The sequence below is a fragment of the Anolis carolinensis genome, unplaced genomic scaffold (assembly GCF_035594765.1).
Source record: "Anolis carolinensis isolate JA03-04 unplaced genomic scaffold, rAnoCar3.1.pri scaffold_36, whole genome shotgun sequence".
In the NCBI taxonomy this organism is placed as follows: Eukaryota; Metazoa; Chordata; class Lepidosauria; order Squamata; family Dactyloidae; genus Anolis; species Anolis carolinensis.
Window position 1 is genome coordinate 230,333 of NW_026943845.1, and position 14,310 is coordinate 244,642.

A 14,310-nucleotide genomic window follows, 5' to 3' on the forward strand; every position below is an offset into this window, starting at 1 on the left:
TGTGGCCTAGTCTGGTTCAATGGGAAAGAAAAGGATAGAGAAAGAGCAAGTTTCAGATATATGTGATTTCACAAGGCTTGTTGGCAGGCAATATTGTGCTTCCATTGTCTGTGCAGACATAGAGATTGTGTTGTGTGGTTTGGTGACTCTGGAACACACAACATATTATTGTCCATGTGAGAAGCAATCTGTGTCTAGATGTAAACCGCAGAATTCTAAAAATTGCCCCTAGTGTAAATATAGATGGATGGATATAGATCTCCCTTGGGGAGAACGACAGGGGCGTGGCTTCCTTGTTGGCCACGCCCCCATGTTAACTCATTTGTAGAACAGCGGTTGTTGCTTGTTTGTCCAGCAGATGGCGCTTTGTGAATCAAAGCATAGTTTTACCTGTCTCAGGTGTGACAGGTGTGTAATTGTTGGTATGTGAATACTTTAAACACTCGCCAGTTCAAATGCGACGTTGTGTCCCAATTGCGAAGAAATCGGTGAAGTAGTTTGGAAAATATGAGGTCCCTCACAAACTGACATTACATTTTTATGTATATAGATAATATATATTTAATATAGTGGCCGATGCTCTTTAGTTTTTACCCACTTTGGGTCCCTAGATGTTATTGGACAGCAACATCCATCCCTTGTGATGACCTGGGGATGATGGGAACTATAGGAGCCCTTGTAATTCCAGGAGAGATGTGAAAGGACGTTGTAATGCCAGGAATCATATCCACAAGCCTTATATCTGAATCTGAAGCCCACAATGATCCTGTATCCCATCAGCTCTAATGAGAAGATGGGAGCTGTAGTCCAGCATCTGGAGGAGGGCCACATAGAATGATTCATGTGATGCAGATGGAAACAAAGCACAACAACACTTGGCTGAACAGAAAAGAGTATTTCTCTCCTAAGTGTTTCTCTCTTGGCACATAACTGTATATCCTATCCCCCCTTATCGCACTACACTTCATAGTACCATTACACCATGTAACAAAAATTGAAAAAATGTTCTGTTCCTGGTTTGAAAGTGTGCTTTCCTGTTTAATTGTGCGGAGCTTTCTCTGAAAGTAGTAGTTCTCCTCCAGAAACTTTGTCTTTGTGGCTGAATTGGTTGAAACTCTGTGAGATGTTCATTGAAAAACTAGAGCAAAACGTGCTGTAGCAGGATGTCCCTCCTGCAAAAACAAAAGTTTTTCCCATGTTTTGATGATAGAACCAAGTGGGAAATAATGACGTTCGGAACCCTGGGACAAAAACTGTGTTACATTGTGCTATTATTCCACTGAACGGAAGCCTGGGATTCAATGTTTTGGGGGAAAAGTATTGAGAACGATCCGGACTCCTCCTAACGTACAAACCTCAGGATTTGACATGGTATCTCCATGTCAACGAAAGCAGAGTCATGTCCTGTCGAAGGCTTTCACAGCCGGAATCACTGGGGTGTTGTGTGGTTTTCCAGGCTGTATGACCACGACTGTACAACCGGTAAAACGCCCTGAAGCGGAATCATAACGAAGAGATAGTGGTAGTGCAAAGAGACCAAATGTGTGTTGGGGGGTCCCCATGTGGCTAGGATGCTATCTTGCCGACAGATTCCGGGACGGGCTTGCTGTCCTTCTCCGAGCCGTGTGTCGTCCTCCCTCCGTCCTCCTCCTCTTCCGTTGTCCCCGCCGCCAGCGCCATCCTCAGCTTGGCCCAGAACAGCTGCTGGGCCTGGGTCTCGGGGGGCCAGGTGACGTAGGTCTTCTTGAGCATCACCTTCCGCATGCGGTAGTAAGCGGAGAGCTCCCTCTCGGGGATCTCCTCCAGGAAGACGGGCACCAGGACATCCTTAAGCTCATCGAAGAGCCGGTAGCTGGCCAGCTGGATCTCCATGGAGCACCACTCGCTCCGCAGGTAGCTCCGGCTGATGACGCAGATGGTGTGCCGGCTGTTGTGGATGCTCTCCACGATGTTGTCGATGATGTACTTCCCCGGCTGGAAGTCCCGGTGGTGGAGGCAGAGCCGGAAGGCGGGGCTCCCGCCGGCCTCCAGGTTGGGCACCAGCTGCTCCAGCACCCAGCGCTCGTCGCAGGAGTTGTAGGAGACGAAGGCGTCGAAGCGGCAGCTCTCGGCCTTCCCGCGCCGCCAGCGGTCGCCCAGCCAGGCCCGCAGGACGTAGAAGCGGTACTTGAGCTGCCAATAGGTCCGGTGGTAGAGGAACGGGAGCAGCATCTGGAGCAGCAGGGCCGGGAAGGTGCAGGCGAAGAGGTAGAGGCCCACGTCCTCGTAGCAGACGTTGGTGTCAAAGCTGTAGACGAAGCTGCGCTCGCCTGAGTGGCAGGAGTAGTTGTACATGTACACCACGTGGACCTGGCTGTTGTTGAGCCACTCCTGGAGCCAGACGTTGTCGCAGGTGCAGGTCAAGGGGCACTTGCGTAGGTCGAGGTACCTCAGCCCAACCAGCCGCTCCATCACGCTGCTGTTGGCGGTCTGGAGCTCGTTCTTGCCCAGCTGGAGGTTGCGCAGCTTGGTCAGGTTGCCGAAGACCTTCAGGGTCAGTGTTCGGAGGCCGGCGTTCTCCAGGTCAAGCGAGACCAAGTTGCGGAGGTTCTTGAAGATGCCGGGCGGGAGGTCGCCCATGCCGTTGCTGCTGTCCGCCATGTTCAGGCGCCGCAGCTGCCCCAGGTCGTCGAACGCGTCCGGCGCCACAGAGAGGATCTTGTTCTCCGAGAGGTAGAGGTCGCGCAAAGAGGTCAGGCCCTTGAAGAACCTGGGCGGGATGATTCCCAGGCCGTAGGGCTGCTGGGCCAGGAGCTTGAGGTCATAGAGTTTGTGCAGGTTCATGAACGGCGGTGGCCCGTCTGGCTTCATGCTGATGTAGTGAATCCTGTTGCCCATCAAGTCCAGCACTTGCAGCGTGTTCTGCACTGGGCTGAAGAAGCCGTGGCTGATCCTCTCAATACGGTTCCCGTCCAGGTAGAGGTTGGAGAGGTTCTTCAGCCCCTCGAAGGACGTGTTGGTCAGCTGGCGGAGGTTGTTCCCGCCCAGGTCCAAGATGCTGAGATTCCCGAGTTTGGTGAAGACGCCGGGGAAGAGCACCGAGACATGGTTGTTGCGCAGATTGAGCGTCCGGAGGTTGCCCAGGTCGCGGAAGGTGTCCTCGTAGATGTCGGTGAGGAGGTTGTTGTCCAGGCGCAGCTCGGTCAGCGCCTGCAGGCCCCACAAGGCCCGCCGGTCTAAGTAGGCCACGCTGTTGATGTTGAGGTGCAGCCGGTCCAGGTTGGGGGCGTAGCGGAACGCCCAGCCTCGGACGGAGAGGATGCGGTTGAAGCGGAACGAGACGAAGCGCAGCTGCGTCAGGACTTGGCCTTGGGAGCAGGAGCGCAGGCCGTTCAGCAGGTTGTGCTCCACGACCAGGGCCTTCAGCTGGCCCTGCGTGCTCGCGTTCAGCATCTCGCGCACACAGCCCACCGACTTGAGCCGGTTCCGGGAAAGGTCCAGCAGCAGGAGGGGAGGGCAGGCGGAGAAGGCGTTGTGGCTCACGTTCCTGATGTTGTTGCTTCGGAGGCTCAGGCTGCGCATGGGGCGCATGGATTTCCCGAGGAGGCGGCACAAGTCGACGAGCTGCGAATATCTGTTCAAGCGCAAGCCGGAATAGTCCAAGTTATGAGTCCATGCGTCGGAAACGTTGACGACCTGGAAAACATCGATGTTGTTCCCCACCAGCTTCAAGTTGGTGAGGTTCCGGAGCTCAACTCTGGCGAACGAAGAAACGTCTGAGATATTGTTGTAAGAGAGGTCCAGCCATTTGACGTTCTGCAGGAAGCGTGGTCCATCACCGTCTAATCCGGATAAGGAATTGTTGCAGAGAGAGAGCTCCATCAAGGAAGCCGGGAGGCTCCGTTCTGACCGAAGCGAAGTCAGGTTGTTATTGCAGAGGTTCAGGCGCTCCATCTTCGGCAGCATCCAAAGGCTCTCGGCAACGTCCCCGAAGCTCCCCAAGTCATTGAACTGCAGCTCCAGTTCCAGAAGGTTCTGCAGCGGAGCAAAGGTGTCCGGGTGGAGAGTGTGCAAGCGGTTGTTGTGCTGTGGAGAACGAGATATTTTATAAGTGTGAATTTTAATGAAAAGGGAAGTTTAAGAAGTTGGAAAAAGGAAAGATTGGGCCAAGCGACGGGACACGTAGGAGCTTTAGATCGGCAAGTGAAGGATCGGGCTGTTAAGTAGATAATGCTGTGTTAGGAATGCATTCTCTGTACATTCCATTGTGCATGACTGTGTGAAAATACAGTTCTAATAGACATGTGGTCACAGCATATTCCACTGAAGTATTAAGCACTAGAGCCCTGAAACAATTTTTCACCACAAACCTCACTCTGTCCTGCTATCCAGTAAGTAGAAGTTTATTTAAAGAAGATATCTATAAAAATAAGCAAATTCAAAAAAGATCATCAAAGTTCAAAAGTTGATTTCTAAGACAGCGGAGAGTCCAAGATCCTTTCTAATACAATCTCCAGAAACAATCCACAAGTATATCCATAAACAAGAGAGCATGAATCCAAGGCAGGCAGCCTATGCCACGCAAGAAACAAACCTAGAAGCTTGAATACATGAATTCCAAGAACTTAGGACTAAAACCTGAGAGCTGTTCACCTGAGTACAACAACGGATTGTACCAGCAGGAACCACTTTAAAAGGCCTCAATCCCTCCCATAACATAATTTCCGGCGTTGTCCGTAGACACCTCCAAGGTCATGTGGCCACTGGCATGACTGCATGGAGCGCCGTTACCTTCCCGCCGGAGCGGTACCTATTGATCTACTCACATTGGCATGTTTTTGAACTGCTAGGTTGGCAGGAGCTGGGGTTAACAGCGGGCGCTCATTCCACTCCTGGGATTTGAACCTGGCACCTTTGTTCCGCAAGTTCAGCAGCTCAGCGCTTTAACACACTGTGCCACCAGGGGCCCCTTATTTTTTATTTTATTTACACAGCTATTTTACATAGTGTCGCACCTCAGGCTAAGTTCACCTTGCTATAGATACCCAGTCAGACACACGGGTAGTCTTTTGAGGTTTTTATTAAGCAAAGCAGGAAATAAATCAAGCAAGCAATCAAAAGGTAGTTCAAAGTTGTAGTGAAAGAGTCAATAAGTCCAGTAAGATCACAAGGTAAAGAAATGTCCAGTAATCCAAAATGCAAGGTCCATAAGTTCAAAGAGCATGGCAAGAGCAATAATCCACAAGGCAAGGTATTAATCCATAGAGTCCAAAGAACAAGGCTCAAGAATCCAAGAACACTGACGAGGCAAACATCCGCCTAGATGAAGCGAGGAATTGCTCTGACAAAGAGTGATCTGTAAAAGCACACTTTAATAACAACTCAGAAAGGCGTTCCTTTTCCCACAGCTAGTCTCCCTTTTCCGCGCCAAACGCTCACTTCTCCGAAACTGGGAACCCATCGAAGACAAACGGTCCTCTCTGGATAACTCATTGCTTGTGCTACCGTTATCTTGCACCTGGCCTAGAGCAACCGTCTCCCTCATTATTTCTCAAAGCTGAAGTTTCTCCCTCATCATTTCTTAAGGGAATGTCAGCCTGACCGTTATCTATCTCTCCTGGGGTCAGCAGTTTATCTTGCTCAAACTGATTCTGCATCTCTGAGCTGGCTTCAGCCTCAGACAGCTCTTGAATCCCAAAACCAGAATCCCCTTCATCTTCATCTTGAATCTGGCCAGCCTGTGGCTGGGTCACAACACATAGTAAGCAGCCAGAGCTGCTTGGACACATGTTGCTAGCTAGAAAGATTAATGGCAACTCAATGAAGCCCTTATCAGTGAACTAAGACACATCCCACATTCCAGTGTCTGTGACATATCTTCCTTCATAGCAAAATGGAAGTCTTGATGCTTTGCCCTTCTAGCAATAAATCAAGGCTCTATGCAATTAACCACTGGAATGCTGACATACATACACTTTTACAATGAGTGAACATTTTTCACACTACAAAAACCCTGACACAAAACAGCCACTTCTGTCCTCCTCTGGACTCTCTGAATCCACCCCAGCACCCCCTTCCTCAGAATCTGACCAGGCCACAACAAATACGGGAATTGGGAAGGGAAAGATAGTGGGACTCACCAGGCATATATATGGTATGTTGGATAAGAACGTTGGATAAGCGAGTGTTGGATAAGTGAGACTCTACTGTAATTGGCAGGGTGTATGGCAAAATGGAAGTCTTGATGCTTTGCCCTTCTAGCAATAAATCAAGGCTCTATGCAATTAACCACTTAACCACTGGAATGCTGACATACATACACTTTTACAATGAGTGAACATTTTTCACACTACAAAAACCCTGACACAAAACAGCCACTTCTGTCCTCCTCTGGGCCCTCTGAATCCACCCCAGCACCCCCTTCCCCAGAATCTGACCAGGCCACAACAAATACGGGAATTGGGAAGGGAAGGACAGTGGGGCTCACCAGGAGGAGGAGGCTGAGGTTGCGGAGGCCTAGGAAGGCGCCGGCGGAGAGGCCTTGCAGGGCGTTGCAGGAGAGGTTGAGGCTGCGCAGGGCGGCCAGGCCCCGGAAGGCCCCCTCGTCCACGGTCTGCAGGCCGTTGTGGGTCAGGGAGAGCTCGGCCAGGGCCGGCAGGCGGGCGAAGGCCCCGGGGGGCAGGCGGTGGATGGCGTTGTGGGAGGCGTTGAGGGCGGTGGCGTTGGCCGGCAGGTCCCCCGTTGCCCAGGAGGCCTCGGCCAGGAAGCGCTGCATGCACTTGAAGTACCCCGGGTCCCACATGTCCTGGATGCAGTTGCGGAAGCCGTAGGCCCCACAGCCCCCCGCGCACAGCACCACGGACAGCCACAGGCCCGCCAGCACGCACATCGTCTCCTCCGCCGGCCTGTCGGGAAAGGAAAACAGTGCGGAACGGGCATTACGCTTTCCGGGGAGCACGGCACCCTCCGATCCCTCCCAGCGGGTGGCCTGGCAGCCAAAACTAGGATAGACATATATACAATATACAATAATATACAATACAATATACAATAATAATAGAGAAAAATAATAAATGTACTCTATATTCTCGAGTATAGGCTGACCCAAATATAAGCCAGCCAGGACCCTCACCCAAGTATAAGCTGAGGGGGGCTTTTTTAGTCCTAAAAAAAGGGCTGAAAATCTAGGCTTATACTAGAGTATATACAGTACAGTAATAATAAGATCAGAGTGAAATAATAAATGTATTAATAATAATAATAATAATAATAATAAAAACATTAAAATAAATGTAATAGTAGCAACAATAATAGAGAAAAATAATAAATGTAATAATAATAGAGTAAAATAATAAATGTAATAATACCAATAATAATAGAGAAAAATAATAAATGTACCCTATATTCTCGAGTATAGGCTGACCCAAATATAAGCCAGCCAGGACCCTCACCCAAGTATAAGCCGAGGGGGGGTTTTTTAGTCCTAAAAAAAGGGCTGAAAATCTAGGCTTATACTAGAGTATATACAGTACAGTAATAATAAGATCAGAGTGAAATAATAAATGTATTAATAATAATAATAATAATAATAATAAAAACAGATTAAAATAAATGTAATAGTAGCAACAATAATAGAGAAAATTAATAAATGTAATAATAATAGAGTAAAATAATAAATGTAATAATACCAATAATAATAGAGAAAAATAGTAAATGTACCATATATTCTCGAGTATAAGCTGACCCAAATGCAATAATAATAATAATAATAATAATAATAATAATAATAAGATCAGAGTGAAATAATAAATGTATTAATAATAAAAATAGAGTAAAATAAATGTAATAGTAGCAACAATAGAGAAAAATAATAAATGTAATAATAATAGAGTAAAATAATAAATGTAATAATACCAATAATAATAGAGAAAAATAACAAATGTACCATATATTCTCGAGTATAAGCTGACCCAAATATAAGCCAACCAGGACCCTCACCTGAGTATAAGCCAAGGGGGGCTTTTTGAGTCCTAAAAAAAGGGCTGAAAATCTAGGCTTATACTAGAGTATATACAGTAGAGTAATAATAAGATCAGAGTGAAATAATAAATGTATTAATAATAATAATAAAAATAAAAACAGATTAAAATAAATGTAATAGTAGCAACAATAATAGAGAAAAATAATAAATGTAATAATAATAGAGTAAAATAATAAATGTAATAATACCAATAATAATAGAGAAAAATAATAAATGTACCATATATTCTCGAGTATAAGCTGACCCAAATATAAGCCAACCAGGACCCTCACCCGAGTATAAGCCCAGGGGGGCTTTTTCAGTCTTTAAAAAAAGACATGTAATAATAAATAGAGTAAAATAATAAATGCAATAATAATAATAATAATAAGATCAGAGTGAAATAATAAATGTATTAATAATAAAAAATGGAGTAAAATAAATGTAATAGTAGCAACAATAGAGAAAAATAATAAATGTAATAATACCAATAATAATAGAGAAAAATAATACATGTAATAATAATAGAGTAAAATAATAAATGTAATAATAATAATAATAATAATAGAGAAAAATAACAAATGTACCCTATATTCTCGAGTATAAGCTGACCCAAATATAAGCCAACCAGGACCCTCACCCAAGTATAAGCCGAGGGGGGCTTTTTGAGTCCTAAAAAAAGGGCTGAAAAACTAGGCTTATACTCGTATATATATACAGTATATCTGACTGATACAGAATCCTAGATTTGGGAGGGGCTCCCCAAGGCCATCTAGTCTAGCTCTGTTCTTCCAGGAAGCAAGACACCATCCGATCCCTCCTGACAGATGGCCATCCAGCCTCTGCTTGGGGTCTCTTCCGATTGTAGGATTCTATGACGCGTGGCCTTTGCCGATCCCCCTTGTAATTCATAACGAACCCATTGTTTTAATGATACAAAAACAGCCCCAAAAAAGGAAAGCGAAAACTCTTGTTCTTCGTCCTCTTCTCGCTTCCTCCCGGGTCCATCTCACATGATGTTTCATGGTGAGCATCTCGCTTCTGCTTTTAAAGGGCCATTCGTAAACTGCATTAAGTTCACAGTGTAGAAGATGCACCCTTAGTAGAACTACAACTCCCAGGAGCCACAGCGGCGCAAGGGCCATTGAAATGCATTCATTCCATGGTATTATTAATTCCAAGAATATAAGACCGAAACTCCTGGACGCTCAACACTATTCTAGCGTGTGCTTCTTCTTCCATACATTGTCATACCAATGCAAAATACTTTTATTAAAAGTTGCTTCCTCCCAAAGTTCAACACTGTCACACTATGATTTTTTGTTCCTGGGTTATCAATGTCATTTCTTAATTGGTTCTAGCAAAAACATGGGAAAAGTTTATTAAACTTACGAAACTTTTTTTTGCAGGAGGGACATTCTGCTATAGTACATTATATTATATAATTACTAGCTGTGCCCGGCCACGCGTTGCTGTGGCAAAGTGGTGGTGGTATTGGTTAAAAATTGTTGTGTAATTTTTATTTGACGTTATTTGCAATTTTTTATTAATTTTATTGTAAGTTATATTTATATTTATTATATTTTATTATTTTCTTGTATTATTTTTAGTTATTTTCTGTTATTATAGTATTTTATTGTATTAATTTTTAGTGTTTTTTATTATTTTTTATTGGGTTGCTAGGAGACCAAGTTGGAGAAGCTTAGCCTTCTAACTGGCAGCAATTGGATAAAAGCAATTATTCCTCTCTCTCTAATTAGGACTTTATTTTTCTTTTCTTTTTGTTGTATCAACCTAGAGGCGTGGATGATGGGTTGTGTTGTCAAATTTCGAGGTTGGGGGGCCTGTAGTTTTGTTGTTTTGTGGGTCGCCGTGATGCCATCACTCTTTTATATATATAGATGTTATATTATATTATTATATACTATTATTATACGTATATTATTGTATTATAATTGCATTATATATTATAATTATATTATAATATTATACATACATTATTATATTATTATAGAAATATATTGCAAATATATTGCAATATATTATATTATTATAGAAACATATTGCAATTGTATTATCTTATAATTTTATTATATTATATATTTTATTATTATTGTATTATGTTATAGCTATATTTGTATATAATATATTATAATTGTGTTATGTTATGATAATTGTATTATATTATTATATTATCATAATTATAATATATGACTATGTAACACTATAGTTTTTGTTCCTGGGTTATCAATATCATTTCTTAATTGGTTCTATCAAAAACGTAGGAAAAGTTTTTAAAAGTTTATTAAACTTAAGAAACCTTTTTTTCTTAAGGAGGGACATCCTGCTATAGCACAGTTATTATTATATTATACTTACTATATTATATTATCATAATTATATTATATGACTATGTAACACTATGGTTTTTGTTCCTGGGTTATCAATATCATTTCTTAATTGGTTCTATCAAAAACTTAGGAAAAGTTTTTAAAAGTTTATTAAACTTAAGAAACCTTTTTTCTTAAGGAGGGACATCCTGCTATAGCACAGTTATTATTATATTATACTTACTATATTATATTTTCATAATTATATTATATGACTATGTAACACTATGGTTTTTGTTCCTGGGTTATCAATATCATTTCTTAATTGGTTCTATCAAAAACTTAGGAAAAGTTTTTAAAAGTTTATTAAACTTAAGAAACCTTTTTTCTTAAGGAGGGACATCCTGCTATAGCACAGTTATTATTATATTATACTTACTATATTATATTATCATAATTATATTATATGACTATGTAACACTATGGTTTTTGTTCCTGGGTTATCAATATCATTTCTTAATTGGTTCTATCAAAAACTTAGGAAAAGTTTTTAAAAGTTTATTAAACTTAAGAAACCTTTTTTTCTTAAGGAGGGACATCCTGCTATAGCACAGTTATTATTATATTATACTTACTATATTATATTATCATAATTATATTATATGACTATGTAACACTATGGTTTTTGTTCCTGGGTTATCAATATCATTTCTTAATTGGTTCTATCAAAAACTTAGGAAAAGTTTTTAAAAGTTTATTAAACTTAAGAAACCTTTTTTTCTTAAGGAGGGACATCCTGCTATAACACAGTTATTATTATATTATACTTACTATATTATATTATCATAATTATATTATATGACTATGTAACACTATGGTTTTACATATGGCTTCCGTCCCTCCAGAGGAACAGTGGACATGATCTTCACTGCTCGACAGCTCCAAGAAAAATGCAGGGAACAAAACCAACCTCTGTCCATGGCATTCATAGACCTTGCAAAGACATTCAACACAGTGAATCGCAGCGCTCTCTGGACCATCCTACAAAAAATCAGGTGCCCTGACAAATTTGTGAACATCCTGCGGCTCCTCCATGATGACATGATGTCAACAGTCTTGGACAGCAACGGCTCCCAAAGTGACCCATTTAAGGTGGAATCAGGTGTTAAGCAGGGATGTGTTATTGCCCCCACCTTATTTTCCATCTTCATCGCTATGATACTTCACCTTGTTGATGGGAAGCTTCCCACCGGAGTGGAAATCCTCTATCGGACAGATGGCAAGCTATTCAACCTCAGCAGACTGAAAGCCAAAACCAAGGTCACCACAACATCTGTTATAGAACTCCAATATGCTGATGACAACATGGTCTGTGCGCATTCAGAAGAAGAACTACAAGCCACTTGAAACACTTTCGCAGAAGCATACGAGAAGCTCGGCCTCTCACTGAACATCGAGAAAACCAAAGTGCTCTTCCAACAGGCACCAGCCAATCCCTCTGCAAAGCCAGGAATACAGCTTAATGGTGTCACATTAGGAAATGTTGACCATTTCCGCTCCCTTGGCAGCCACCTCTCCACAAAAGTCAACATCGACACTGAAATACAACACCGCCTGAGCTCTGCGAGTGCAGCATTTTTCAGAATGAAGCAGAGAGTGTTTGACACTGAAATATAACACCGCCTGAGCTCTGAGAGTGCAGCATTTTTCAGAATGAAGCAGAGAGTGTTTGACACTGCAATATAACACCGCCTGAGCTCTGCGAGTGCAGCATTTTTCAGAATGAAGCAGAGAGTGTTTGACACTGCAATACAACACCGCCTGAGCTCTGCGAGTGCAGCATTTTTCAGAATGAAGCAGAGAGTGTTTGACACTGAAATATAACTCCGCCTGAGCTCTGAGAGTGCAGCATTTTTCAGAATGAAGCAGAGAGTGTTTGACACTGAAATATAACACCGCCTGAGCTCTGAGAGTGCAGCATTTTTCAGAATGAAGCAGAGAGTGTTTGACACTGAAATATAACTCCGCCTGAGCTCTGAGAGTGCAGCATTTTTCAGAATGAAGCAGAGAGTGTTTGACCCTGAAATATAACACCGCCTGAGCTTTGCGAGTGCAGCATTTTTCAGAATGAAGCAGAGAGTGTTTGACACTGCAATACAACACCGCCTGAGCTCTGCGAGCGCAGCATTTTTCAGAATGAAGCACAGAGTGTTTGATCCGTAGAGATACCAAGATGCTTGTTTATAAAGCCATTCCCCTCCCAACCCTGCTCTACGCCTGCGAAACGTGGACTGTGTACAGAGGTCACACCAAACTCCTGGAGCGTTTCCATCATCGTTGCCTCAGGAAAATCCTGCAAATCTCTTGGGAAGACAGGCGGACAAATGTCAGCGTGCTGGAAGAAGCAAAGACCACCAGCATTGAAGTGATGCTCCTACGCCATCAACTCCGCTGGACTGAATGCCACGTTGTCCGAATGCCCAAAAGATCACCATCTCCCAAAGCAGTTACTCTACTCCGAACTCAAGAATGGTAAACGGAATGTTGGTGGGCAGGAAAAGAGATTTAAAGATGGGCTCAAAGCCAACCTTAAAAACTGTGGCAGAGACACTGAGAACTGGGAAGCCCTGGCCCTTGAGCACTCTAACTGGAGGTCAGCTGTGACCAGCAGTGCTGCGGAGTTCGAAGAGGCACGAACGGAGGGCTTAAGGGAGAAACGGGCCAAGAGGAAGGAGCGTCAAGCCAACCCCGACCGGGACCAGCTTCCACCTGGAAACCGATGTCCTCACTGCGGAAGGGAGAACATGCGGGTCAAGAATCGGTTTCTTCAGTCACCTAAGAACACACGCCCAAGATACCAAGGTTGGAAGACTATCGTCCTCGAACGACGAGGGATCGCCTAAGTAAGTAAGTAACTATGGTTTTTGTTCCTGGGTTATCAATATCATTTCTTAATTGGCTCTATCAAAACAAGGGAAAAGTTTATTAAACTGCAAAAACTACAGTACATTTGGCTCTCGTTTGATCAATGAATATCTCACCAATTCAACCTAGTTTGTGGCAAGAAAATGAAGTTTCTGGAGCAGAACGACGACTTTCCAAATAAGGACTGCACATAATTAAAGAGGTGATAATTCCTTCAAAGGAGGAACAGAACAATTTTCAAATGTTGCTACATAGCGTAATAGTGGTCTGAGAATAATGATGCAGGACGATGGGCTTTGCTTCCCTACCTCTGAACCTGGAGCCGGGTCTTCACATTCCTTGCGCTGAGATGCTCGGTGTTCGGTTTTGCAAACTCGAGAGAAGAGGAAGTGAAATGGAGCTTCTGTCTTCAGTTTTGTTTCTGAATCTGAGAAAGAAGCTGCTGCTGCCGAAGGTGGGGCAGAAGGAGGGCTGGTGTACAGAAAACCTGGTGTACTCATGAATTTTAACTGGTGGACCAAATCCTGTGAATGTGAGCCAAGAGTATGATGCAGCGGCAGAAAAGGCCAAGGCGATCCTAAGCAGCATTCATAGGAGTCTGGTGTCTGGGTGGAGGAAAGTGATATAGCCATGGCTTGACAATAGTAAGATATAGCTTGAGAATAGTAAGATAGATGGCCCAACATGAGCCAAGAGTGTGGTGCAGCAGCAGAAAAGGCCAAGATGATCCTAGGTTGCATTCACAGGAATCTGGGGTCTGGATCGAGGAAAGACATATAGCCATGATATATCTTGAGAATAGTAAGATAGATGACCCAACATGAGCCAAGAGTGTGGTGCAGCAGCAGAAAAGACTGAGGCGATCCTAGGCTGCATTCATAGGAGTCTGGTGTCTGGATGGAGGAAAGTCATATAGCCATGTCTTGTCAATAGTAAGATATATCTTGAGAATAGTAAGATATATGAGCCAAGAGTGTGGTGCAGCAGCAGAAAAGGCCAAGGCGATCCTAGGCTGCATCCGGAGGAATCTAGTGCCCAGATGGAGGGAAGTCATAT

At 43.5% G+C, this 14,310-nt stretch overlaps 1 protein-coding gene across 2 annotated transcripts; it reads right to left on the bottom strand.

Moving 5' to 3' along the window:
• Positions 1 to 525: 525 nt before the first annotated feature.
• LOC100564956 (toll-like receptor 13) lies at positions 526 to 14,101 on the bottom strand. Of its 2 annotated transcripts, XM_062966855.1 has the most exons (3): positions 13,563 to 14,101; positions 6,467 to 6,884; positions 526 to 4,065 (listed from the first exon to the last, which is right to left on the bottom strand). In XM_062966855.1, the coding sequence occupies exons 2-3, from the start codon at positions 6,866 to 6,868 to the stop codon at positions 1,567 to 1,569; spliced, it is 2,901 nt and encodes a 966-aa protein (XP_062822925.1). In that variant the 5' UTR covers positions 6,869 to 6,884; positions 13,563 to 14,101; the 3' UTR covers positions 526 to 1,566. The 2 variants fall into 2 exon arrangements, with proteins under 2 accessions (XP_062822925.1, XP_008123135.3); XM_008124928.3 differs by lacking the exon at positions 13,563 to 14,101 and having other exon boundaries at positions 6,467 to 10,040.
• Between the last annotated feature and the right edge of the window lie 209 nt (positions 14,102 to 14,310).